This window comes from Thunnus albacares, chromosome 11 (assembly GCF_914725855.1).
Source record: "Thunnus albacares chromosome 11, fThuAlb1.1, whole genome shotgun sequence".
NCBI lineage: Eukaryota > Metazoa > Chordata > Actinopteri > Scombriformes > Scombridae > Thunnus > Thunnus albacares.
In genome coordinates, this window is record NC_058116.1 from 6,600,602 (window position 1) to 6,626,899 (window position 26,298).

At 40.7% G+C, this 26,298-nt stretch overlaps 1 protein-coding gene across 1 annotated transcript in view; it reads left to right on the forward strand.

The window, feature by feature from the left end:
- The window catches only part of kalrna (kalirin RhoGEF kinase a), a 153,237-nt gene that overhangs the window by 51,666 nt on the left and 75,273 nt on the right, over nt 1-26,298 (forward strand). Inside the window, exons 5-23 of the mRNA XM_044365187.1 lie at nt 457-630; nt 738-821; nt 980-1,111; nt 2,734-2,856; nt 4,781-4,903; nt 5,204-5,395; nt 6,816-6,947; nt 9,275-9,373; nt 9,479-9,610; nt 14,609-14,731; nt 18,110-18,301; nt 18,656-18,825; nt 19,479-19,653; nt 20,335-20,587; nt 21,529-21,695; nt 23,258-23,377; nt 25,190-25,258; nt 25,476-25,625; nt 25,717-25,866. Of these exons, the coding sequence (XP_044221122.1) occupies nt 457-630; nt 738-821; nt 980-1,111; nt 2,734-2,856; nt 4,781-4,903; nt 5,204-5,395; nt 6,816-6,947; nt 9,275-9,373; nt 9,479-9,610; nt 14,609-14,731; nt 18,110-18,301; nt 18,656-18,825; nt 19,479-19,653; nt 20,335-20,587; nt 21,529-21,695; nt 23,258-23,377; nt 25,190-25,258; nt 25,476-25,625; nt 25,717-25,866 (2,760 nt within the window). The remainder of the gene's footprint in view (nt 1-456; nt 631-737; nt 822-979; nt 1,112-2,733; nt 2,857-4,780; nt 4,904-5,203; nt 5,396-6,815; nt 6,948-9,274; nt 9,374-9,478; nt 9,611-14,608; nt 14,732-18,109; nt 18,302-18,655; nt 18,826-19,478; nt 19,654-20,334; nt 20,588-21,528; nt 21,696-23,257; nt 23,378-25,189; nt 25,259-25,475; nt 25,626-25,716; nt 25,867-26,298) is intronic.

Here is a 26,298-nt window from a genome sequence, read left to right on the forward strand (position 1 = left end):
TACACTAATGAAAACATACTTATGAATATTATATTCCATTTCCGTCAATAGATCCCCCTAAATCTTAAAATCTTAAATCTTATCCTTTAAATGTGGTCAGAATTATGTACTTACTCATCCCAATATACAATGTCAATGCCCAGGAAGGAACAACTGTGTGGAAAGCACACATATGGGGCTTTTTTTGGTCTTAAAGTAGGTAAGTCAAGTCTCACAACAGACAAGTTCAAGCTGATTCATAAGACTGTTTAAACTCTAAAGCTCTGGATATTGCAGCCTGGTAATCACTGAGAATAGAAGTATGGTTAGTTTGTCAGAGCAGTGCAGTTTTTAGGAAATAACAAACAGGTTAAGATGTAGTATTTTCTAGCTTTGCCATTTTCTAGATTTTTACATTGTACAAAAAAAAAACATGTATTTTCATATTTCTCCTGAATTTCTTTTCCTGTCTACCAGACCAGCATGGTGTCAGTAGAAGGTCTGGCCAAGCTGGTGGATCCCTCCCAGCTGACGGATGACTTCGAAGGCTCACTGGACTACAACCATGAGGAGTGGATGGAGCTGAGAGTTTCTCTGGAGGAATTCATGTCCAACGCTGTTCACCTATTATCCAGACTAGAGGACCTGCAGGTGGGGTGTGGACAGATGAATGAATGGTCGATGAAGAGAAAAATAGATGGATGGTTGGATACAGTAATTGTTCACCACAACATGAAAAGCTATACTGTATGTTGCAGGAGCTTCTGTCCAAGAAAGAATTCCCCGCTGATGTGGAGGGATCTCGTCGGCTGATAGAGGAGCACACACAGCTGAAGAAGAAGGTGGGAGAGTGACTGGCATGATGCAAACTGTGGAAACATGATTAATTATATTTCCACCATCTGGGCTGAACTGAGCGACCCTCACATTATAGTTCGTTCATCAGTTGAGACAACTTAACAATGTTAAGCTACTAACATAATTTTTTCTATCCCTGTAGGTACTGAAGGCTCCAGTGGAAGAGTTGGACCGGGAAGGCCAGAGGTTGCTGCAGTGTATCCGATCTAGTGATGGTTTTTCAGGGAGGAACTGCATCTCCGGATCTGCTGACTTCCAGAGCCTGGTGCCCAAAGTAAGTAGCCCGTTTCAGGGAAGTTCCAGGGAAGATGCCAAATCAATATCATGACTTAAAAGATATTTTATCCGTATCAAATACAGTAGGGAAAAAGCCCTATCCAGCTGGTCCATGGAGAAACAACTAGAAGCTGATTGAAGGCTGCTTTCTTGCAAAAAATGAAATTATTTATTATTACCTTCCAATGCATGTGCGCTTTTGATGCACATGTAGCAAATGACAAACCAAAAACATGCAGATAGTTGGCGTGATTTAAGCTCAGCACTCTCCTTAAAGCAGCATTGAAGCTCAGAGGAAAAGTAGAGAAAAAGAGGAGATTATGTGAGTCAAAATGCATGACATAAAAACATCCAGTAAATACTTCAATTCAAATAGAAGGCATTATCCTCCTTTGAGATTCTTTCATGACTGTTGGCAGATTAACTGAAGGAACTGACTGTTTACATACACACATGCACATTTCATACATGCAGAACTCATTTGACTGCTGGAATATGAACAAAAAAAAAAAAAAGCTGAGATTCACTCTCACTAGGACATTTGGCAGTAAATCCTAAACACAGCATGAAGAAAGCCAACATGATACATTTTTATCAATTATAAAGATGAATGTTGATCATTTATGCTACATTCTTCACAAAATACTGTCATGTTACATCATAACAACCTGTGAACACTAAAAGCGTACTAAATCGCAATACGTGATAAAGTGCACAGTATAATTTTTTTCTTCACCTAGCCAAGGCCCACAGCTCGTTACCATCCCTCATTAGCACTAATGAGAAGTACTCGCGGCATGTTAGCTCGTTAGCTGAAGGACTCCACGGGGAAAGTTTGTGAAGGAACACTGAGTTTCATTGCACAGGTTGTTTGTACAAATCACACACACTTCACATTACAAACAGAGGAATGCTTTATATTAATAATTAATGTTAGAACTGAAAAATACATCTTATATCTCACATATGTGTGTTATCACTTCAATAGATAAATGTGTCACAAAGTGCTTCACTTTGAGACACTAAAACAAACAGAACAGTAAGATGACAAATTAGAAGTGTAAAGAATGTAGGATGTAATTCAGAACAAATAAGAAATAAAAATCTATTATTAAATAGATGAAATGCCACTCAAATGCTTTTTTTTTAACTGAGGAGTTCAAAAACCAAGCAACACATGCGTTTTATTGATGCTTAAAGCAAATAAAAATGTGTATGTGCATTCAGATAAGCAAAACAAAATTTCAAGGTAGTGTGAATGCATACCAAGCCAATGAAAATACATGAATGGCTGCAAACAGCTGCGGATTCGCTGTACATGACATGAACTGAGACAAAAATGCATCTGGATGAGTTAAAAGTGTTACGACTTGAGCAGGAAATTGGCATGAAGCAGTACACATTGACACCAGATACTGGAAATATCAAACTGGAGGATAAAATGTACTGTAGATGTTGTATTTTAGGAACATTACACAATCTGTCTAACCTTGAGCTGCTGCATGTTTCTCTGCTTTTTCTTAAACAAAACAATCTTAACTATAAATGTAACTTGTTTCCCCAACTGGATAAAACAGAAGATACATCATCTAAGATTTGGTAACGTATGCTTTTTACCAGGTGGCCAGTTTGCTGGATAAGCTTCACTCCACAAGGCAACATCTCCATCAGACGTGGCATGTGAGGAAGCTGAAGCTGGACCAGTGCTTCCAGCTCCGCCTCTTCGAACAGGACGCAGAGAAAGTGAGTCATACTGTACCCGCGTTGGGGTGGCAGTATGAGGCACGCTGAAACATTTCGGCAGCGTGTCTCTGTGTTTGAAAGTGGTGAACCGGATCAACGGAGTGGAATGTAATGTACAAACATATCAAAAAATAACTGAACATCTAACTGAAGTCTTCTATGTTGCATGCCTGCAGCTGCCTCACAGTAAAAGCCCCCTAGTGATAGTTTCATGTTCTACTGATCAGACACAGTAGCTGGAAGCAGCATTGTGAAGCAGCAACAGGCTTGTGATGCACACAGAGTGTGTTAAGTTAGCCATCAAGAACTAATGTTTTCATCATTAAAATGTTTTTTTTCTTTTTTTTTTTTTTTGATCATTGGATCCTTCCTCAGTGCTTTCAAAAATGCTCTCAAATTGCTGGAGTCACAGGAATGTGGGAAAAGATGAGACCAACAATTGCCAACAATCTGTTAACATAAATAACATAATATCCGCAGCTGTGATTCAATACAATATGATAACTGTTGTGAAATGAAAGGGAAGAGGCACAGCCTGTATTTCCTCTTCAGCTTCCATCCAACTGAGCTTTTTTTCCAGTGTCACATTTTCCACTCTTTGTCCTTTTCACCTCTGTGTCACCGTAAATGTCTCAGGAAACTCCTTAGCAGCCAGAATAAATTAGCCTTTAGTGTTTATCTAAACAGAAGAATTCAGTTAGCGGTCAAGCCAGCGGGAAATCAGCCAGCCTTGCTTCACTCATACCAGCTAAGTGATTAGCTGCAGTTGTGAGTGATATGTATGGTTTCCATTCATCATTAACATACCAGCCTGTTTACAACATGCATGTGGTTTCGTTCCAAAATGCTATATATGTAAAGATCATGCTCAGCTGATCAAGGGGTCAATATTTAAGAAATACAGGTGATAGCAACCTCCGAAAAGCTTCTGTTTTGCAAACAGTAAAAATGTAGCAATTAAATTCAATAAACAGCCATATATCCTGGTGACAAAGCTAACATTTCTAAAGTCGATCTGATGCAAAAATACTAGATTTTATGGGTGGAGATCCAGCATGACTGAACCGTGTCACCCTGTAACCCTGTAACCCTGCCTCTTGCTAACAGGACCACATATGTTTGTTAGTATCTTAAGTGTTGTTGATGTGAGTGCAGCTTGTACACTCACATACACACAAATACGTACACACAGACAGACAGAAGGGCGTCAGCTGACTTGGTGTGCTGTTCCAAAAAAAAAAAAAAAAAAAAAAAATCCACATGCAGGAGCGGTAAATATTTACCGTAAAGCAAACAGAAAGAATAAAGAAAACAGTTCTGTCCACATCAGCGTTGTCTTGCTGAGGAACTTGCGGGGGTGTGCGGACGAGTTTACACTGTGGGAAACACTCAGCGCTCGCAGTCGAGCCAAGCAAACAGTCAGACCTGACGAGGTGTTCGCTCTGTGGAAATCACAGCTAGAGAAATGACTGTGTGAGATGGCACGGTAACCATGGTAACCACACGGCGCCACAATCGGCCTCCATCTGTCACCAAAGATTGAGTCAGATAGAGAGGCAAGGGTGGAGTTTGTCCTGGCCTTTTAGGCTCTGCACTGATCAGCTGGTAAAGATGGAGCCAACAACAAGAGACCTTCATACATATGACCTTCATATGCAGCTTTAATCAAAAAAACTAAAAATATAGCACACAAAGATTTATGTGCAAGACTATAAAATATATTGTTTTAATTATTGTGTGAAGGCCACTGTTTGTAAAGCTTTTCTTAAAAATGAACCCGATGGTCTGAGTTTCAGGTGTAATACAAGGCTTTCGGCTGTCAGCAGTGTTAAAATGAATATGTGGTATAGTTTATAATGTTATTTATGTTGGTGTTTGGTGTGTGTGTGTGTGTGTGTTTGTGTGTGTGTGTGTGTGTGTGCAGATGTTTGACTGGATCAGCCACAACAAGGAAGTGTTCCTGCAAAGTCATACTGAGATCGGCCGAGGTTACCAACACGCCGTGGAGCTCCAGACACAACACAACCACTTCGCTATGAACTCCATGGTACCCAGAACCTTAATAAACTCTTCTTCTCACATTTAATTGCTTCACTGCAGTTCACTCTGCATGAAAGTGCAGAGAGGTTACCAGCATGGTTAACACACTACTAACAGAGAAAAGACACAAACCACGGCACAGCAGAAATCAGTTGGTTGAGGTTTAGTACAGAACATTAAGCTCGCAGATAATAATTTGAGTGTCTTGACACAGTATTTTATGCAAAATGTTAAATATGTTTAAATCCTGTAATGGACCAACAAGATGAGCCAATGGTGTATTGTGATTTTGTTTTTTTCCCCCCAGAACGCCTATGTAAACATCAACAGGATCATGTCAGTGGCGAGCCGCCTGGCTGAGGCCGGTCACTACGCCTCCACACAGATAAAGCAGATCTCAGGTCAGCTGGACCAGGACTGGAAAAGTTTTGCTGCTGCACTCGACGAGCGCTCCACCATCCTCGCCATGTCATCTGTTTTCCACCAGAAGGCTGAGCAGGTGGGCTAAAAAAAAAATCATTTAAAAGTTAACGAGAGTCTTTGAGCAGAGATTGTTTTGTTGTTTTTTTTTAACTTTGATTGCAGTGATGAGAACACAATGTTTGTGAGGGGAAAAAAAAGCCAACACCCCCTCCTCCTTCTAACCTTATGTAAGGACTTCCCCTTCACATCTCTGTTATTAGAGCAAAAGCAGTTCCACTTACTGTGAGACCGCTGTTGCTTAGTTGGTGATCCAATAACTATCTAATTCAGGAGTCTCTCTTCATCAAACACATGTCCAGAATGTAAAATGTAAATGGGACATTTTTAGTGTCTGATTATATTTAATAGATCAAACTGCTCTGCTGCTGTTTCTTGGAAGGTTGACATGGCAACAGATGGGGCTGGTTTGATTCCTACTGGGCCCTTGACATTAGCTACAAGTGCACATTTGAGGGAGCAAGAGATGAAAGACTGAGAGCGAGGGAGAGAGAGAGAGAGAGAGAGAGAGAGAGAGAGAGAGTGGGCGCGGGGGCAGTGAAGGGATCGGCTGAGATTGAGAGAGAGCCATAAGTGAAACAGAAAACAAAGGGAAAATGAGGGAAGAGGGTAGAGCGAGCATTTTTGCAGCCACATTAATTCTGTTAGTAAATCGTCTCGAAAATACAGCAACGAGACTAAAAGGTGTGAAACCCTGCTAGCGGCCTCTACACCGTTTATTCATTTATTCCACAATAATAAATACTGATGATCCTATTCTTAGAGCCTCACTATCTCTGTGGATTAAAATGTCAAACTGTCCCAAGGGTGGCACTACAGGGAAAATGATGTGTTCATTAAAATCAAAAGGGGTTAAAGCAGGGTTCCTTAAACATTTTTGTTTTATTCATGTGACCCAAAATTTTAATTACTAGGGATCCAAGCTCATAAATGCATAATTAACCGTCATAATATCTACATTATACTACAATTAATAGAGCCGGAAATTTCAGTACATCTTCTCTCGTTTAACAAACCTCGTTTCACATTTTGAGAGAAGGGGACTTGAGGAAAGGAGGTCGACAGGCAGACAACGCATATAAAGGGGAAAAAACGTCCTGGTGACTCAGTTCAAATGAAAGGTCGATACCAGTGTGAGAAAGAGCCGCTGTAGAAGCATCATCAAGGGATCATCAATATCTAAAGCAAATGTTATAGCTGTCTGGCTAGTAGTTGTTGAGATGTCTTAATCTGGAACAAAGTGTTAGACAGACAGATAGATCGAATGACTGATCAAGCTACATCACTATCCCTGGCCTAAAATCAGAATAACAAGGGCTAGAAAGACTTTGTGCATCACATTGTGCAGTATTTATTTAGTATTTATCTATTCATTCATAGTCTTATTGAATTAATTGACATGTAAATATTGTCCGTGTGTGACTGTGTTTGTCCCTCAGTTCCTGTCGGAGGTGGAGGCGTGGTGTAAAGTGTGCAGCGAGGGAGGGTTACCATCAGAGATGCAGGAGCTGGAGCTCGCCATCCACCGCCACCAGAGTCTGTACGAGCAGGTCACCCAGGCTTATACTGAGGTAAACCGCCAGCACATCTGACCACATAACCCAGTCAGAGAAATCAACTGATTATCAACCGCCGCCGGAGTCTGTACGAGCAGGTAGCACCAGGCTGAAGCCAACATTACGCTACAACGAAAATGACATTTGATAAGATTACACCATACTGTAGGAAAACATAGCTGTCTATGGTGTCACCTTTTGGTTTCTGAAACAAATCTTTCAGTTCACTTTTCTCTGTCAGTTATTTGCACCCGTTTCTTCCATTATGCCATTTTCTTTTTCTGCTGACAAAATGTTGCTTTCTCCATGTGTTTCCATTAAATGTCAAATGAAGTGCCAAACAAAACATTTTAGCTTTTAGGACATTGGAAATGTCCTGCAATTATCCTGAGAGGTTAGTTCTGGTAACACTTTATTTTACATTCCCCTATTTAACATTTAGCAGTTAATAAATGGTTTTTTAACACACTATAGTTGTAAACAAATATCAGTGTTAATTAATGTATTTGTCAACAACTATAACTCCTCCTGTGGATGCACATAAGTGGAGATAATATTAAAAAAAACAACCTAAAATAATATGTCTTCAAAGTTTAAATTGCTGACACAGGGAGCAGAGCAGGGCTAACGAGACTGATGCAGGGCAGGTGTGGAGCACAGGAAGACGCGGAGCAAACAGAAAACCAGAAAACACAATATAACCATGCACAAACCATCCCAGAACTCACATGGACACAACTAAAATAAGTGCACAAGTCACAACGAGCACACACAGCAAAATAAACTTCAGTATATATTGCTGTTGACAAAAACGTTAATAAATCAGTCTGGCAAGCGGAGTGGTTTGCATATTAAGGCTGCATGAAACAACATAAATCGAACTAAAAGACAACTGCAGCTCTGAATAACAGAAGTAGTGTTTCAGTTCACTTGAGCGCTTAGTTTGAGAGTCAATGTAGAAAGCAACCGTATCTCAAGTGGTCCTTAAACATAATCTGCAACCTCTCGTATCTGACCTTCTACCCACTCAGTCCTGTCTTAAACAGGCAGAGGAGCCTGAGGGCATCTGGTGGACTGGTGGAGGGACAGGACTATAACAAGTAGTGCTAGTATACCCCTGAGGGAAGGATTTGGACTCCAGAACACAGAGTCTCTCCTTTGGGAGCTGTCTGTACTGCTCTCTGGCAGCTCAGTGATGCTTGCTGTGATTGGCTGTGATGACAAGGCGGCGTTGGTCAGCTGCTGCACCGCCACCGTCCGGATCTGCTGTCTGAACACCCCTCTGTGTTCCACTGAATTTAGTGAGGGAACGCTCCCGCTCTTTGCTGCTCTTTGATGCCGTTTTTATCTTCAGACGGGCCGTTGCAGTGTTAGCCCAATTTATGCTTATCTGTGAAAAGATAAGTTCTTATATATATACACACACATAAAGCTCTGGGCAGAGGCAGTTAGGCTTGGCAAGCTGCGACAACATTGTTTCCTGTGCTGCAAAAAGTGACAGGTTTAGAGGCTGACAAGGGTTTTTATCTTGTACTCAGACTCAGTGCGATTTTTTTTTAATGAGGTGAAAGTTTGATAGATTTGCTGACAGATTTCCTTTTAGGTTTCCACAAATTTGAGGGCAACTCTAAACGGATAAAGATGGTTACAACATCATGCTCTACAGTATGCTCTGTGGAATTTGTGACTACAGACATCTTTTTCAAATTCAAAGCAGAGAAGATGAAGATGTAGGTGTTTCTTGCGAGGTATCTGAATTTAGAGGCATGTGCTGGAGCAGTGGAGCACAGCCTTGTGCATCTCATTATATAAATCTTCTCGATTTCTTTTTTTTTCGTAGTGCAGTTTAACAAAGGTTCCTTCTCAATCAAAAACACCACTGCTGAAACAATTACTTGATAAATCAACAGACAAGCAGTATATTTCGTAACATCAACTTACACATGGACCAGCAGGATGTTTGAACCAGCCTGCGACTCCTGAAATAACTGAAATCACTCGAACAGTGCTTTCTCTTTTTGTTTTAAATGATCTTTACTGATTAAAAACACTGATTACAGGGTTCATTTCTTCCAGAAAGGAAGTGGGAGTCATTACGTTGTGTTTGTGTGTGTGTGTATGTGATGCAGAGGTTTTAGTGGTGTGTTTCCCTGTACAATTTAGTAATTAGCAGTAAGGAGTGAAACGCTGGTTTAGACAGTATATAATTGTTTCCGAGAGGTGAGAGAAAACAAAGAAAGAACCGGTAAATGCATTTTTTTTTCAACAAAAAAAAAAGTGTTGCCCCTCTCATCTGTTTTCCTGTCTTCACCTCTTTGTCTTTGACCTGTCTGTGTTTCCAGGTGAGTCAAGATGGTAAAGCCCTATTGGACGTCCTCCAGAGGCCTCTGAGTCCTGGCAACTCTGATTCGCTGACAGCCACTGCCAATTACTCCAAAGCGGTCAGTGCCATTATGTTAGTTAAGGCTGGCAAGGCTTCATCTGCTAGCCAATTACAAAAGAGATGCTTTGAGTACTGTATAGAAAATATTTGTGTTGGTTTTCAGGTTCACTGTATCCTGGATGTGGTTCATGAAGTTCTTCACCATCAAAGGCGTCTGGAGAACATTTGGCAGCACCGAAAGGTCCGACTGCACCAGAGACTGCAGCTGTGTGTGTTCCAGCAAGATGTCCAACAGGTACAAGGACCAAAACACACACACAAAGAATACAGCGCGGAAGTGAGAGTCCAAAACACAGAGGGAAGACTGAGGATATATTGTTGTTATTGGATGTAAATGTCTCGAAAATTCCAGCTTTTCAGGAACTGAGAAAAACAACATTTTTAACTTTTTTTTTATTGCTGCTTTGACTTTACTAAAAGGGGTTTATAAGTGTTTCATTTACCCACAAAGTTAGAGAATTTTCTCAAACCACAGTGGAGCATGTAATCTTGTATGTAAGCATGTAATCAAGTGAAGAGACAACAGTGGTGTGTGTGTATGTGTGTGTATGTTGAACTCTGCTTAGCAGAACAGATGAAAATCACCATAACATGTCCATTCATCTCGGCTGTCTTCTTGTCCCAGCTGAACAGTATGTAATGTGAAAATTCCTGAGATAAAACATTCAGAGCGGATCTCTGCTCTGCTGGTACCGCTGATCATATTTCATACAGGAGCAGACTATGTGGGTTTGGAAAGGTGTCAGCCCAGATTCCTGGAGGTTTTAGAGATAATCAGGGGCTCAAAATTTAATATCGCAGCTATATTTTATGAAAGATATTTTTAACCAGCAGAGCAAATGTCTTCAGTGGTGGGAGGAGGAGGTCTTGTTTATTATTTTACTTTCTTTAATGTGATTGTGGTACTTACAGTAATGCAGTAGGAATGAGGTACAACCAAGTACCACTGGCATTACCGAAACCCCCGGAATCTCAGTAAAGAGGCCAAATGTGCACTCTCTGAAGAGATTTTTTTTTTTTTCCAAAATTATGAACATAAAGTACTGTAACAAGGACACATAGTGTTGCTGATGCAAAACAGCTGAAATCAGACCCAAGCAATATCATCCAACTGCAGAGCTGCGCCTATAGCAGTTTTACACCTGCAGTTCCAGTCCAACCTGTGCCACCTCCAGGCAAAGACAGAAACAGCTGCAGACCTATTTAGACCTGCAGATGTAGGGATGTCGATAAGCACCATCTGCAGGCAAAGAAAGTTACAGAAACATTCTGCAATTTGTTTAAAATAAGAAAATGCCAGCAATATGAAATAATTTGAATCTAGTGTACTGCTGAAATAAAACATCCATTTTAATAGTTGAGCAATCATTTATCAAATAAAAATATCAAATGTTTGTTGGTTCAAACTTCTCAAATGTGAGAATATACATATGAGCATTGTAAACTGAATACGTTTGGGTTTCTTGGTTGGACAAAATAAGATATGAACAAATAAGACTAGGAACTTGTGGTTGTTCTATTTTCTGGCATTTTTTGGACAAAATGATTAATTAGTCAATTGAAAAAAGTAATTGAACATGATCAAATGATAATTATTTGCAGCCATAACCAAATCATATAATGTTGAAAAGTTGAACTAGAATGAATGCTGCTTCACCTCAGTTGGGACCACGCAGAGACCGGCATGATGCAGCCACTGCCCTGCGTTTACATTCCAGTTCTGTCGTGTTCCTCCTCCGAACCTTGAACCTGTGCATCACCCAACGCACATTCTGCATGCCAACCATCAGGGGATTCCTGGAACTGGTTCAATCAGGGGACTGGTTCACTACCAGTTAGCCTGACTGAACCACTACCACTATCAACCTGAAAGATGCATATTTTCATGTCGAGGTGGTGCAGAAATGTAGGAAGTTCCTGTGTTTCACCTTTCAGGGTATAGCCTTAGAGTACAACAGACTACGGTTTGGCTACTCCCCGGGTCCCCGCACATCCAGCAAGTGTGTGGATGTGGTGCTGCAACTACTGCACAACCAGAGCATGAGCTTGTTCTACTTAGATGACCTCATTGTCATGGCCAGGCCCAGGGAATGGGCCGTTTCCACACAGCCAAGTTGGTGCTGCACCTAACATGGTTAGGTTTTGCTATCAACTAGAAGAAGAGTGCTCCTCAGTCACGCCTACAGGCGGAGTATCTGGGAGTTGTGCTTGACTCGGTCAGTCTGTGGGCCATTCTGTCTGAATCCAGACAGACAGCCCTGCAGCAGGTAGTCCTTGGACTGCGGTGGGGAGCAGCGGTGACAGCTTTGTATGTCAATCAGGTGTTGGGGCTCATGGCGGCAGCCCATCCAGTGTTTCTACTGGGGCTTTTGCACATACGCCACATGCAAAGGTGGTTCACCAGCCTGCGCTTGGGATCCCCAGCACATGCGGAGACCACTACCCATGGACCCTGCTGCTCCCACACCATCCACTGAAGTGGTTTCAGGATGGGAACTACAGCGAGATGCTGCCTTTTTTACTGTGTGGGACACATGGAATCGGTAGGCGCATCCTGATTGGCCGGCTACATACATGCAAATTTCAGTGGGTGATTGTGTATTACCCCCTTACTGTCAATATACCTAGGCCATACATCCTTTGAATGCCCTCGGTCTCTGGTTTGTGGTTGTAAAGTTTCATGAGGCTGTGGACCTAGAGGTCACAATAGGTCATTGAGCTCAAGTTTCAAAAAATGGTCTCACTATGATGAAATTGCTACTATGGGGACTAACATTATCACACATGAATACAACTGGGCTCACTGAATCCACAAGAGCGTCAGCTTTCCAGTCATACCAAATTTATGCAATTCCAAGACTATTTAGGGACCCCAGTATGCAGAAATATTCAAATATACCATTTTTTAAAATAGGCAAAATAACCCATTTATACTGCATGCAGACTGCATGGTTTTTGCCCAAAACTGCATGGGATTAGCATAAAAGGGGGTATGTCTGTAAAGATCTTGTCCTTTACTCATCAGTACTCACCCTCTTGTATTACTAGTAGTAGGAGTTGTTACAAAAGTAGCAGTAGTACTGCAAATAACACTTTTACTGCTGCTATAGATACTGTTACTGCAACTAATACTGCTACTACTCTTACTGTTACTACTGCTGCTACCACTAACAATAGCAATAGCAGTAGTATCAACACTAGCAATATTAGTAGTTTAAGATGTAGTATTACTGGTAGCAGTAGTAGTAAAGGAACAGCAGTAGTAACAATAGGAGTAGTTGTGGTAGCAGCATCAACGGTATCAGTAATACAGCAGGTTAACAAGAAAATACTTCATTCTCACTACATACTGCTGCTATTAACATGGTAACCTAAATATTACTTTTGTGGTTTGTATTGGGGTCATGTGTCACATAAGAGAGAGAAATTGCACCAGCGGCACATTGAATAAATTTTAAACAGAGCTATTGTAACTGAAGTCATCATGTTTGTACTATATATATGAGTGAATGGCCCCAGGAAGAGAGAATTAGGGCACCATGCAGACTACAAATTCAAAGATGAATTCTCTCAGCACCGGTGCCATGAAAACATGTATATGAGACCCAAGAGAGAGTGTGAGAGAGTTTGTGAGAGTGTATGAGGGAGGTAGAAAGACAAAGAGAGAGAAATAGTGAGGGAAGAAGAGATCATATCAGTGGGTTGTAAATTCAATGAAAACAGAGCCTCGCCAACTGTACTCGTCATGCATGAGTTCCTATGAGACCCCAGAGAGAGACACGGAGACACACACAGACTCAAAGAGGGTGAGAGACATACATAGAATGTATACAAGGAGTAAGTGAGAGAGTAAGCTCATACCTAAGTCTATAAATCACTAAAAGCAGGGCTATTCCAACCAGAGTAGTAATGCTACAGGATATATGTGACCCCAGAGAGGAAGAGAGAGAGTTGCAGAAGTAAAGGCTGAAAGAGAACATATTAGGTGTGTAGTTTTATTTGGCAGTTTTAGCTGCACATTCAAACAAAGATGGCCCAGCAGCAGTCAGCATGCTTCAGTTTGTGTGTGCTATGACCTTTCGCTGACCTCTTTGTGGCTCCAGCTGGACCCACTACAGTTCATTGACGTCATGTATTCACTGTTCATCCATACATATTGTTTATTAAAAGCCCAAGAAACTGCTTTGAGGTCTACTTCTGCACCAAAGTGGATGTGAGAGCAGCACTTATTGTTCATAGGAATCTTCAGATTTTAGATTAGGGATGAGGTTGCCTAGGTCACCCCAAAATCTGTGTCTGCATTTTATTATAGTTAATGTATCTGATGTAAAGATCAACATATGTCAGTGGACAAATATTTTGATACCTAACAATTAGACTAAAGAATGAGTGTGAGAATTTGATGTAAAGAATGTGTTAAGATATACACAACAATATAGGTAGAATTTCACTGTTTCACTGGCTAAATGGTGATGTTATTTACCACTTTAACATTATGCTGTATGCTAACCAGGGAAGAACTGATCAAGTGCAGTTGTCTTGATCTGATTTTGATGTGAGTCAGTTTGTATTTAACATCTTTTATTCTTCTACATAATACAACTTCACAATAGACAATGAGCCTAAAGTTGAGCTGTAGCGAAATTAGTCAATCAAATCCAGTTTAGACATCTGTGTTGTGAAAGTGCAACCTACATCATGGGTTTCCCTTAAGGAATTCTGACAATTGAAATCATCAGCAACAGAAATCACAACAAAAAACCAAGCTGTGTCCTTTGCAGCCACAGAACTAAAAGCTGATAATACAGTGTAATGAAGATTATAAGCATATACCATATAACTGATGAAGATCAATGTTTTATTCAAGCATGTAATGACTGAAAAATATGCCAACAATGAGGCAAAACATGAACAACAAAGAAAGGGATGGAGCCTGGCAGTCGTTCGCCAAACCCATCAACGCTGAGGTTTGACGCACAGTAGTGTAATGGCACAGAATATTCAACATCCTGTTCTTCACAGCAGCTGTGACCTAAATTTTCCCACGCAGATCATGAAGGTTTCATCTGTTCCATTCTTAATTCATGAGGTTTGAGACCATTTTGTACTTCTGATCTACATGTATACTGTCAGGAAAGAAGGTTCAGTGTTATCAACAAAAAGCTGACCTTTAATCCTGAGAGTGTGTCAGGTGATGGCGTGAAGGTTATCATTGTGCTCTCTTGTCGTTCAGGTGATGGACTGGATAGAAAACCATGGCGAGGCATTCCTCAGCAAACACACCGGTGTTGGGAAATCCCTTCACAGAGCCCGGGCCCTGCAGAAAAGACACGACGACTTTGAAGACGTAGCTCAGGTGAGACTGTCTTTCCATATGTGTTTCCGATGAAGTATTGCAATGTGAATTGTGTCCTCCCTTGTTAGACAGGCACAATCATGTCACCATGATCATTACTTTCCAATACCTATAAACACTGAGAGGATCCAGTTGTCTTTTGGAGTCTTGCATTTCTTTGTTTATTTCTTCAGACAGCATGTAAGATGGCTGTGTAGTAGTGTTCATGTCAGCTTTCTCCAAAACACATGGGCTCTCATTTACAGCATCAACATAACATAACATAACAGGAAAAGGTTCAGTCGTACTATGAAAATTCAGAAGTTAGTAGTTTGTATTTATCAAATGTTTATTTGCGTGCCTCACACACATCTGCAAGTACTCTGCCTTGATTAATCCCAAATTTTCAAAACCACCATGCCTGGTGGTGGCATGAAGCATGAAGACATGCTTCTACATAACCATTTATGGTCACAATACTTTTCTGAAAGATCTGCAGAAGATGTTATCCATTCCTGAACTCCAGCGCTGTACAGTCAAATATGTAAGAAACACTGCAATTAAAGTTTAGGTCATAAAGATGAAAACAAAATACAGACACATTTTGAAGCTCTATGTAGAGGTTTAAAATGTGGCTTGAGAACAGGTCAGTGCTGTAAGAGAAATGGTCAAAGTAAGATATAAATAGGTAAAATTGAGTGAAACTTCTCTGTGGATAGTATCTTTCAATTTGCTATTCAGCACAAATTACTAAGATTGTCAAACAGAGTTTACAGAAATGGGGTTTGAAGAGGATGGGAGGTAATAAAAGTGTTTTATGTTCTTCTGCATTGACGTTGTCAGTTGTCTGATTTGATTTGTTTTAAAGTCAAGTAAGTACACTTATAGCAGATATCTGTGTGTGCTGCAGAGCTTTGCATAGGAGAGCAAGGAAATGGGAAGGGGTCAAATTACATCTTATGTGGTCAGGATCATTAAATCCTGGCTGTCTCTGCTGCTGTTAATAAGCCTGTGAACACACACACACACACACACACACACACACACACACAGATATGAATTCATGGCAATTAACAAATCATCTGCCATTTCGGTCACAGCAGTTTCATTAAAGTAGAAATCCTATAAAAGAGTGAGTGTTAATCCTATAAAGAGTGTGTAGTCATGTAATCTAATGTTTACACTCTGGATTAGGATTAACCTTCATAACCTGCTGTGGATCAGCATTATTTGGGTCAGACGCATTCACTCTCAGCGTGTTTCTCCGCTTTTCTCCCATTAGAATTTTCTACCCGGTCTGCGGTGTTTTGCTGGTAAAAGACTCCACTTAAGCAATATGCATAACATGAATTAATTTAATACACATTTAAGAGGCATGCCAGAAGATAGAGAATATGTTAAGTATGTTTACTCACATTATACTTTGACATCCTCTCATACACACACAAACACAGACATCCTCAAACATATTTCATTACTAACGGTTAGGTTCCTTTCCTGGGGTGTATAAGAGTGTCTGCTCGATTTTCGTCTTTTGTCTTTGTGTGTTTGTATGTATGTTTTTTTGTTATTATAATGTTATTTAACTATGTTCAGGCTTTTGTGCAATGTTGCTTATTAAGTGGTTGTCAGTTGCTGGGTTGTGGGTGGTTGCTAGGAGTTTTGGAGGTTTTTGATAAGGCGTTACACTGGGATTATTAGGTGTTAACGAAGTTGCAAGGTGGTTGCTAGGGTTTTGGGGGTGGTTGCTAGTGTAAATTGACAGTTGCTGGGTTGTTGTGGATGGTTACTATCTACTAGCTAGCTGGCAACAACCCAGTAGCATTGGTTACTAGCTTTATTAGATAGCTAATAGTAGTGAGATGGCTGTATTAGTCTGTTGCTATGGCATCAAGTAGCTGGTCACCAGGTGTTTGCAGTGGTGTTCTATATGTTTTCAAGGATGTTATGTGTTTGCAATATGATGCTTGGGATGTTTCCTGTGGGACAAGAAGGTGCAACATGCTTCATAGAATGTGCAATTTAAAGTAATAACAGAAATATTATTTTGATGTTTTTTGAACAGCAATGAACAACATTGACCATTCAAATTGTGCTGGCATGGAAACACAGATATTTCTGCCTCCACCTCGAGACAATGAAACATTACATTAGAAAAATATCTCTTAGAAATATCTCCAGAAAGATTGCCCCCTTAGCTCTATAATCCACAGAACATGCTGTCAACAGTTTTCATCAGTCATGAGGTTGGTTCATATTCAGGTGACAGGCATGATTCTGCTTTCCTGTCATCTCCCTGCTGCAGTCCTCGACCTGAGCCAAACCAGTCATGCAAAGAGTAATAATCTCTTGTAAATTATAATCTTTATCTTCTTACTAATCCCTCGAACATGTGGAATATCCAGACTGTAAGCGTTGACCAAAATACCCCAATCTCATATTCTTGAATAATTGGGATCACAATACAACATTTTCTCCTCAGTCTAGTCCCACAGCCCCAACCACCAGTCACCCCAAAATACCTCTGATGTAATATATTTCCCGAAGTGAAATATTCTAGTGATGATCTCTCATACTTACCAGAATAGACTGACACTAATCCATTTTGTCCTCCTGATGAATGCTGAGCTCTTTAACACTCATACAGGATTTAATCCCTTTTTGGGGAAATAGAGGAGGAAACAGGAAATGTTACGCTGTTGATTTACAGAAACAGGAATTAACATTTTAATAAAACATTATCTGACTGTATGCGTGCGTGTGTGTGTGTGTGTGTGTGTGTGTGTGTGTGTGTGTGTGTGTGTGATCTAGTGTTGTTCCTGTCCAGCAGTAGTGTTTCAGGTGTATATGTCATTAAAGGTCAGAAACACTGTCAGAGATGATGAGACTGCAAACACAGTCATAATTAGAAAATTAATATTGGTAGTGACAATGTAAAAGATGACATCATGACCATGATGATGGTGATGAAAAGGGCAACAAAAAAGGCATTTATGATAAATTATGAAAAAACATCGAGATGACAGACAATGGTGATGATGGTGATGATGATAAATATTTGATTATAATGAAAAATGTGACAGTGACAAAGAAGGGTGTGAGGGTAACGACAGCGGTAGTGATGACATGTTTTCTCTATGGTTTTTAAAGATAATGCAAATGGTAACTGATATGATGGCAATAATGATGGCAATCATAACAATGATAGTAATGATCAAAGTGATATCACATGATGAAAAGTCTATGTAAGAAAATATAAACAGAGCAGACGGCAGTGAAGAACAGCATGATGCAAAATGGTGTTTCTGATATAATATACAGTATATATTATGAAAAGTATACGACAAAGCTAACGCAGACGATGGCGGTGTTGATGAAGGTCCCTCCCTTCTCTTTCAGAATACATACACTAACGCAGACAAGCTGCTAGAAGCGGCTGAGCAGCTGGCTCAGACTGGAGAGTGTGACCCCGAGGAAATCTACAAGGCAGCCAGACACCTGGAGGTCCGAATCCAGGACTTTGTCCGCCGTGTTGAACACAGGAAGCTGCTGCTCGACATGTCTGTGTCCTTCCACACACACACCAAGGAGGTAGGACACAGAAACGCACACACCAGACTGAAAAAAAAGGAACAGATATTCTGCTGCTGCCAGCAGGTTTTACTATGATTAATACTTAATTTTATTATTAACCACAGATACTCTTAGATTTGATAAGTGTGAAGTTGCAAGTTTGAGCCCCAGCAGAACAAACTGTTTCCCCTGCCACATCTAGTGGCACTGTGGTCTGTCATGTAGTTATAAGAGTTATTTTCAGTATCCCCTGCAGGATACTGCAGTGTTAAGATGGTTCAGTGGAAGGAGAATTCATTGCTAATGGCTGGATCACATATTTACTAACCTGCCTGGCTCTTTGTCTGTCTGTCTGTCTACCTTTGTGTTCAGCTGTGGTCGTGGATGGAGGAGCTGCAGAAGCAGCTGCTGGACGATGTGTGCTGCGACTCTGTGGATTCAGTTCAGACTCTTATCCAGCAGTTTCAACAGCAACAGACAGCCACACTGGAGGCAACGCTCAATGTGATTAAAGAAGGAGAGGAATTAATACAGCAGCTCAGGTAATGATATTAAAATGTATAATGTTATTAAAGAAAGAGAAGGATTCATGCAGCAGCTTAGCTAATAATATTCATACTTAAAATGGCATTAAAAAGTCACAGTCACTCAGGTAAGATTATGATTAGCACTTACCATGTTGGCCCAAATGTATGATTTTCTCTTTCTCATCTCTCTCCCTCTTTCTCTCTATTTCTCCTTCTGTTTCTTTCATTTGTGTAAAGGAAAATAAAATAGTGGTGGTTTTTAAGGAAAGTACGTGGATGTAACTTTACCAGCTGTGTGAACGCTGGTTGGTTAATACACTAATCTACTTGCTGATCCCCATTTTCTTTCAGATGGTAAAATAGAATTAAAATGCTATAGTTTGTTGTATTTTATTTAAATAAAGTAAAATAATATAAAGTAATTTATATCATATATTTATTTTATTTGTACTGATTCACTGCATTTAATTTTATTCAAATATAACAAATACATTTAAAAGATGTCAAAAATGTGCAGTATATCTGCCTACCATCTTTTATTTTGAGTTTTCCCCAAAATGTCGCCAAAAGCAAATGTTGCAAAAGGGGGGGGGGGTCTGTTATAATTTAGGTAGTTTTTTGATAAGGCCAGTTTGATGTAATGTCTCCCTCTGTCTTTGTGTTTGCAGAGATGCAGCCATGTCAACCAATAAAACGCCACACTGCAGTTCCATCGCACACATCCAAGGGGTGCTGCAGCAGCTGGATGAGGCTCAGGGCCAGATGGAGGAACTGTTTCATGAGCGCAAAATCAAGCTGGACATCTTTCTCCAGCTACGCATCTTTGAGCAGTATACTATAGAGGTAAGAGTGAAAGTCAAAGTGGACATACTCAGTGAGGTACTTGGATCAATTGTGTCAGATACACTTAGTTGCTGTTGAAGAGTGCCGCTCACTGGGAGCAGCTGTGGCGTCACCCAGGGCTCTGCTGCGGATCCCCTGCTGTTCTCTGTCTAAAGGCCTGGACACACCAAGCTAACTTCAAAGAAGTACTGTCCACAATGGCTGACTGATCAAACTTTGCATTTCCTCACAGTGCTTCACATCTTATGTTAAACGTAGCATTTGAACACACCAAAGACTACAGCTGCTGGCCAACATGCACATACCTTCACACAGAAAGACTAAACAAAATCAGGAAATATTAAGAGACTGTTGAAACTTTTTGCATCCCTGCAATTTTCAGCATGTTGTGTTTTGCTTGTGGATTAAGAAGAGAAAGGTTAGTGGTAAAAAGTAAAGAGAAACTGCACAAAATGTGTGAAATCACATTTGCTTGGTCTGAACAGCTGGTCAGAGAGCTCTCCCTTGCCTCCATTGCTGATTCAACATTCTCAATCAGCTCAGCGTTGGGACCTTTGACGTTGCAATATAATCCAGAAATGGTTCACCTCGTTTGTAAGATCGAATGATGTGTTCTGTTGATAATTGTGTCTTTGTGTGACAACATCTGATCAGTTCCTGCTGCCGCTTCTCTTCCTGCAGGTGACGGCGGAGTTAGATGCCTGGAACGAGGATCTATCTCGTCAGCTGAACGATGCCAGCCGCTCAGGCGGTAGCAGCAGCAGCGGCAGCGGGGGAGGCAGCTCCTCCTCTGGCAGTGCAGAGGACATTGGCCTGGCGGAGCAGAGGCTGAAAAGGCACGCAGAGAGAAAGGCAGCCATGAACAATATGACCTATGAAGTGATGCAACAGGGTCAAGATCTGCACCAATACATCATGGAGGTTCAGGCTTCAGGTAACTAACACACACAAAGGTGACAAGGAGTGAAAAGGTACAGAGAGAAAAGGAGACAAGACAAGACAGGAGGACGGAGAGATTTAAATAAATACAAAAGCAAGTATTTCCCAACACACCGTAGTGTCTTGTACTGGAGTTCACACCTTCCATCATAATGCTTCTAAAAAGCTTCCTGAGTGATCCATTGTAAGTTTTGCTGAACAGAAGAAAATACACAGCCATGCAGCCGCAGCAGGAGAGTTCAGTGGCGGCTGTTTGGTACCTCCGCTAAAAAAAAATTGTCTGAGCTGTATGGTGACAGTTAATCAACTGTGTTTTGGATCTGGATTTTCAGCTGTCCACTCTCCAGTGAGGGAGAGAAGGAGCAATGATGCTTTGGCATGAACTGTGATACCAAAGAAAAGCTTGTTGTGTGGAACAGAGAGAGAATTAGGTTAAAAAATCGTCACAGCACAATCCTCTTACTGTCTGTTTGTGTATATGTTGGTGGAGGTCACCGCCTCAGACACGCTGCCCCCCCAGAGTGACAAATCTCTCTCATCCACACACACACACAAAAACACACTCTCTCTCACGGCGCCAGTCACTGGTGAAGAAGCGTATTAATAGTTAACTGATTCTACAGACTGCAGCGGCAATGCCAAAGCGACAATCTGTAATAATATAACTTAAACTATAAAATGAATATTGAATGAAACTAGAGAGTAAAAAGGCGTTAATTCAGTGTATAACATAATTTAAAATGGACTTTCTGAAAGACTGCTTTGGTGACAGTAAGGACCCAGGCTGTTATTCTGTGCTGTCCTCAAAATGCTTTTAAGACACGTAGAATATGACAGTCACAGCTGTGTATGTGTGTGTGTGTGTGTGTGTGTGTGTGTGTGTGTGTGTGTGTGTGTGTGTGTGTGTGTGTGTGTGTGTGCGTGTGTGCGTGTCAGGGATCGAGCTGACGGGGGAGAAGGACATGGACTTGGCCTCTCAGGTTCAGGAGCTGCTGGAGTTCCTCCATGAGAAGCAGCAGGAGGTGGAGCACAATGCACAACACACACATACTCGGCTGGAACAGAGCCTGCAGCTACGCCACCTACAGGCTGAGGTTAAACAGGTACACACACACACAAAAAAACAGCACCACACGCTAAAGAAACAAAATGTATTCTCTAAATAATGTCATAACTCAGTGTCGATAGTTGATTTTGCTTCTGAATCATCATTTCTTTCCTCTCATTTGGCTTTGTAATAGTTATGAATAGTCATTAAACACACTGTAGGTATACTGTAGATATAAAACAATGCGGGAAACATTGTTAGAACCATCCTATAATCATTTGTTTGTACTGTCATTCTCATAGAAACAACTGAATTAGGTGACTTTTTTTAAACATTATAATATGCAGTGAGCAGGAAGCGGTTCAGCTGGCTTCAGTAAATAAATGAATGTATGTTTCTGCACCTTTTTATAAACTTTGTTGTTTAATGGAAAAGTCACAGACTTCTGCTGTTGTTATGAGAGGTAAGTTCATACAAGAAGGACAAGACTAAATCCTGAAAAGGAAATGATATGAAGCTTTAATGGAGCTCGGTGGGCTGGCTTTATTATTAGAAACAAAGTAAATAAACTGAAAATCTCGTTTCGGACAGACTCCTCCACACTGGAGAAATGACAAAAACAACACCAGGCTCTTCCTCCCGGATAAAGTAAAGATGTTTTGTGTTTGTCTTGTTTTTTAAGAGAAAGCTACTGCAGATGTGAATATGAAAATGCTGTGTGTTCAGACAGGAAGCACACATGCTGCAGATGGATGCAACTGAATTATTGATGAGGTTCATGGAGAAGTGCTAATAACACACACACACACACGCCGCTGCTTTCCCACCCTTACTCTTTTTTCTCTCTCGCTCCTGGTTTGTCCTATGGCACTCGTCCGCTCATAGATATACTGCAAACAAATACTTAAAGCCAGTTCAGTGAAGTGCTCAGATTACTTTTAGTAATTGTTGGCATAATATAGGCCAAGTGTGGAACAATATGCTGAATGTAAAACAGTGACCATGGATTACCTACGACTCGTTGACACACAAACTTGAACTCATATGTTTTATTCTTTTTAAATCAGTGCAGCTCTTCTTTATCTCTGGCAGACTAGATGCTGCACATTAGTTAAATCATCGTTCTCGATCTTTCAGTAAAGTACTGTATCATCAGAAAACCTTGTTATTTTAACTTATTTTGATATTGATTATACCCAAATGTCCACATATGCACATATAATATTATTATTCTCCTAGCCCACCCCATCGCATAAAAAAGCTACAATATAGGTAGTATTGATTGATATAGTTTCTTTGATGATGGAGACGGATGCTATTCTAGCATAGAATAGCTGCAATCCTTTATATAAAAGTTTCCTCTATATCGTTACCTACATGTGTGCTATTAAGATTTGCACACCTGTTGGAGACAACAGTCTATTGTTCCTGTTCTTCACACAAGTGTAGCCATGTTTTCCTCACTCATGTGCCTATTTTCATGTTTTTTTTAAATGAGAAAATGTGTTTGATATTTCCCTCTGACAGCATACGCGTAAATATCTCCTAATTTTAACATTTGTAGTGAATTATTTTGTCATGCTTTGTAAATTTCTCTCTTTCTCTTTCTCTCTCTAGGTGTTGGGTTGGATTCGTAACGGTGAGTCCATGTTGAACGCCAGCATGGTGAATGCCAGCTCTCTGTCTGAGGCTGAGCAGCTGCAAAGGGAACATGAACAGTTCCAGATGGCTATAGAGGTACACACGCACACACGCACACACACACACACACACACACACATCCTAATTATTGCTGCTCAAACCAGGCTAACTGTACTTAATAATTATTTCAGTATGCATTGGTTTGAATAGTAGCGGATGGGTGCGCACTCTGATACACCCACACATACACTTTATCATCTGTGTGTGAACCAGGCTTGCCTCAATAATTATTTCATTCATTGATTTTGAAGAGTAACAGATGCTAACACGCACACACACACACACACACACACACACACACACACACACACACACACACACACACACACAGAGACACAGTGATTGCGTGTAATATGTGTTGCTTTGTGTGGAGCTTTAAATAGCTGACTCCAGAAGCGTGTGAGCACTCACAGGGGTGAAAGCCCCTTGGTCAGCACTGTACTACGCAGGCAGACACGCGCACAAACACATCGTTTTGGCCCAGACCCAACATGCGTGTTCTGGCCTCGTTTCAGCTCCTCTGGAGCTCTGATTGGTGTATGTGTGTGTGCGTATGTGTGTGTGTGTGTGTGTGTGTGTGTGTGTGTCTACATCCTCCATCAGACTGGCCTAATACAGCATTAACTACTGCAATAGCTTAAACACACATGTACACAAACAAAACTAATGTATTATCTGCGTCATTACCAGTAATAAAACATCATTTATATTGATAAAGAAATAAAAAAATAGAGTCAGACAATGGATTTGCTTTGCAAGTTAACAGAAATACATAGAAATAGCAGTGCTTGTTTACTGGCATTGTTTCAAAAGTTGAATACTGCTTTTTTAAATCTATAAAATAGATGAAAAATCAAAGTCACAGTGTCTGAATAATGAAATTCTAACATTGTCTGTTAGTGCATTACGAGACATAAAGTCCTCAATAGAGTGAAGATTGTTGACTGTAGAAAAACATGGACGCTGACTGTAGTGTAACTTTTAAAATAAGATTTAGCTCTATCTGTTATTTTTGCAGCAGACTGGCTGTGATTGGCTTAGACAGTTGCAGTTCTGTAAGCCTTAAGGCCCAAACGCACTGAAAGCATCTGATGTGCATCAAACTGCATCGACGCCTCTGTTCTGAACTTGTTTCGACTTTGGAGCGTCAGATGAAGACCCAAAGCTGTTTCTGCAGCCGAAAAAGAGAGAAAGAGCGTGAGCGAGCTGAGAGCGCGAGCAAGCGAGAGAGACAGAGAGACAGCGTGGCAGTCGAGCGAGGAGAGTGAGCGGCGAGAGAAATAAAACGTTATTTTCTGGTTGTTTCATGGCGGTTACATTCTAAATTAGAGATAAATAACCATCAGACACTCAACAGATGATTTTTTTGTGGAAACAGATGTTCGTAGTTTCGGTTTCCTCCTCTGCATCTCTCCTTTTTATTCATTCATTACATCCAACTAATGCAGCAGTAAATACAGTGTGTTGCTTCTGTGGTGTTGGCGTTTCAAAACTGATGCCTCCAGTGCAGCATAGGAGCATCAATTGATGGGCGTCAAATGAGGCGCATCAACTGTCGCTTTCAGTGTGTTTTGGCCTTGAATATAGTCTTTAAGTGATACTCCACCAAACGTCTGTTAGTGCAACTTCAATTCTCAAAATCCCCAACAAAGAACACATAAGTAGTGAAATTAGGTATTGAGACCATACATTCTTGTGCAGAAAATGCTGACTGTTAGCTTTAATACAAGGTTTTGATCTAGAGCAAATCTTTTTTTTTTTCTTTTTTTTTCCATAGTTCCCACTGGACTAATGAGTCAGTGATTTTAATTGACTATAACTATCTCTCCTCTACTCTTCCTCCTTTAGTCTCTCTTCCATGCTAACTCCCTCCAGAAGACTCACCAGAGTGCTCTGCAGGTCCAGCAAAAAGCAGAGGTAAATATTTGCTGTTTACAACAGTTACTTATTATTATTTACTGCAGTAAACCTGTAAGACTGACTTTAAACAAGTAAGGCTAACCCCTGCTATATTTTGTCTTATCCTTTATACTGTATTTCTACATCCACGGTGATGTTGAAAGTTTTTCATTATGATCATATTTTACCCTCTGTCTCTGTCTTATCCTTTTGCTCTCCCCTTTGTTTGTTCCAGATGATGCTACAGGCGGGTCACTACGATCCAGAGGCGATTCGGAGCTGTGCAGAGAAAGTGGCCGTTCACTGGCAGCAGCTGATGCTGAAGATGGAGGACCGTCTGAAGCTGGTCAATGCCTCCGTGGCTTTCTACAAGACTTCTGAACAGGTACATCTCACACACACATATTTATGATTTCTTATATCTAAGTGTGGAGCAGTAGTGCTGTCATAGCATCACCAACTCCGTGTGTATCCAGGTGTGCAGCGTGTTAGAGAGCCTGGAGCAGGAGTACCGTCGAGATGAGGACTGGTGCGGCAGTCACGATAAACTGGGAACGTCGGCCGACAGCGAACACCTTCTACCTCTGATCAGTAAACACCTGGAGCAGAAAGAAGCCTTCCTCAAGGTGAATCAACTCTCCTTATCTGACATCAGGAAAAAGGCTCGTACAAAATCAGAAGAAAACAACAGAAACATCAAACACAACAAAGAATTTTTAACCTTGAATAGAGGACACTAGAGCAGAATCAAGCAGAACAAAATACAAAATAAGTATTTCTACGGCACCTATACATTTAGATTCCATTTCCAAATATCGTTAAGTTAATAAAGGCTCTTACACCATCTTAAAAGAGATAAGATGCCAGGAGATGAGATGGTGAAATGGAATATCAGAAGAGATGAGAGATAACTATTACATCCATCATGACCAAAATTTATTAAGTTAATTACTTTTAAGCTGATAAAGTCTCAGTCTCTCTGTTTATACTTTGGAGTTTCATTAGCTTTGCATAAAATCTGCAAATGACCTTCAGTTGGTAGATCCATACTGACTGAA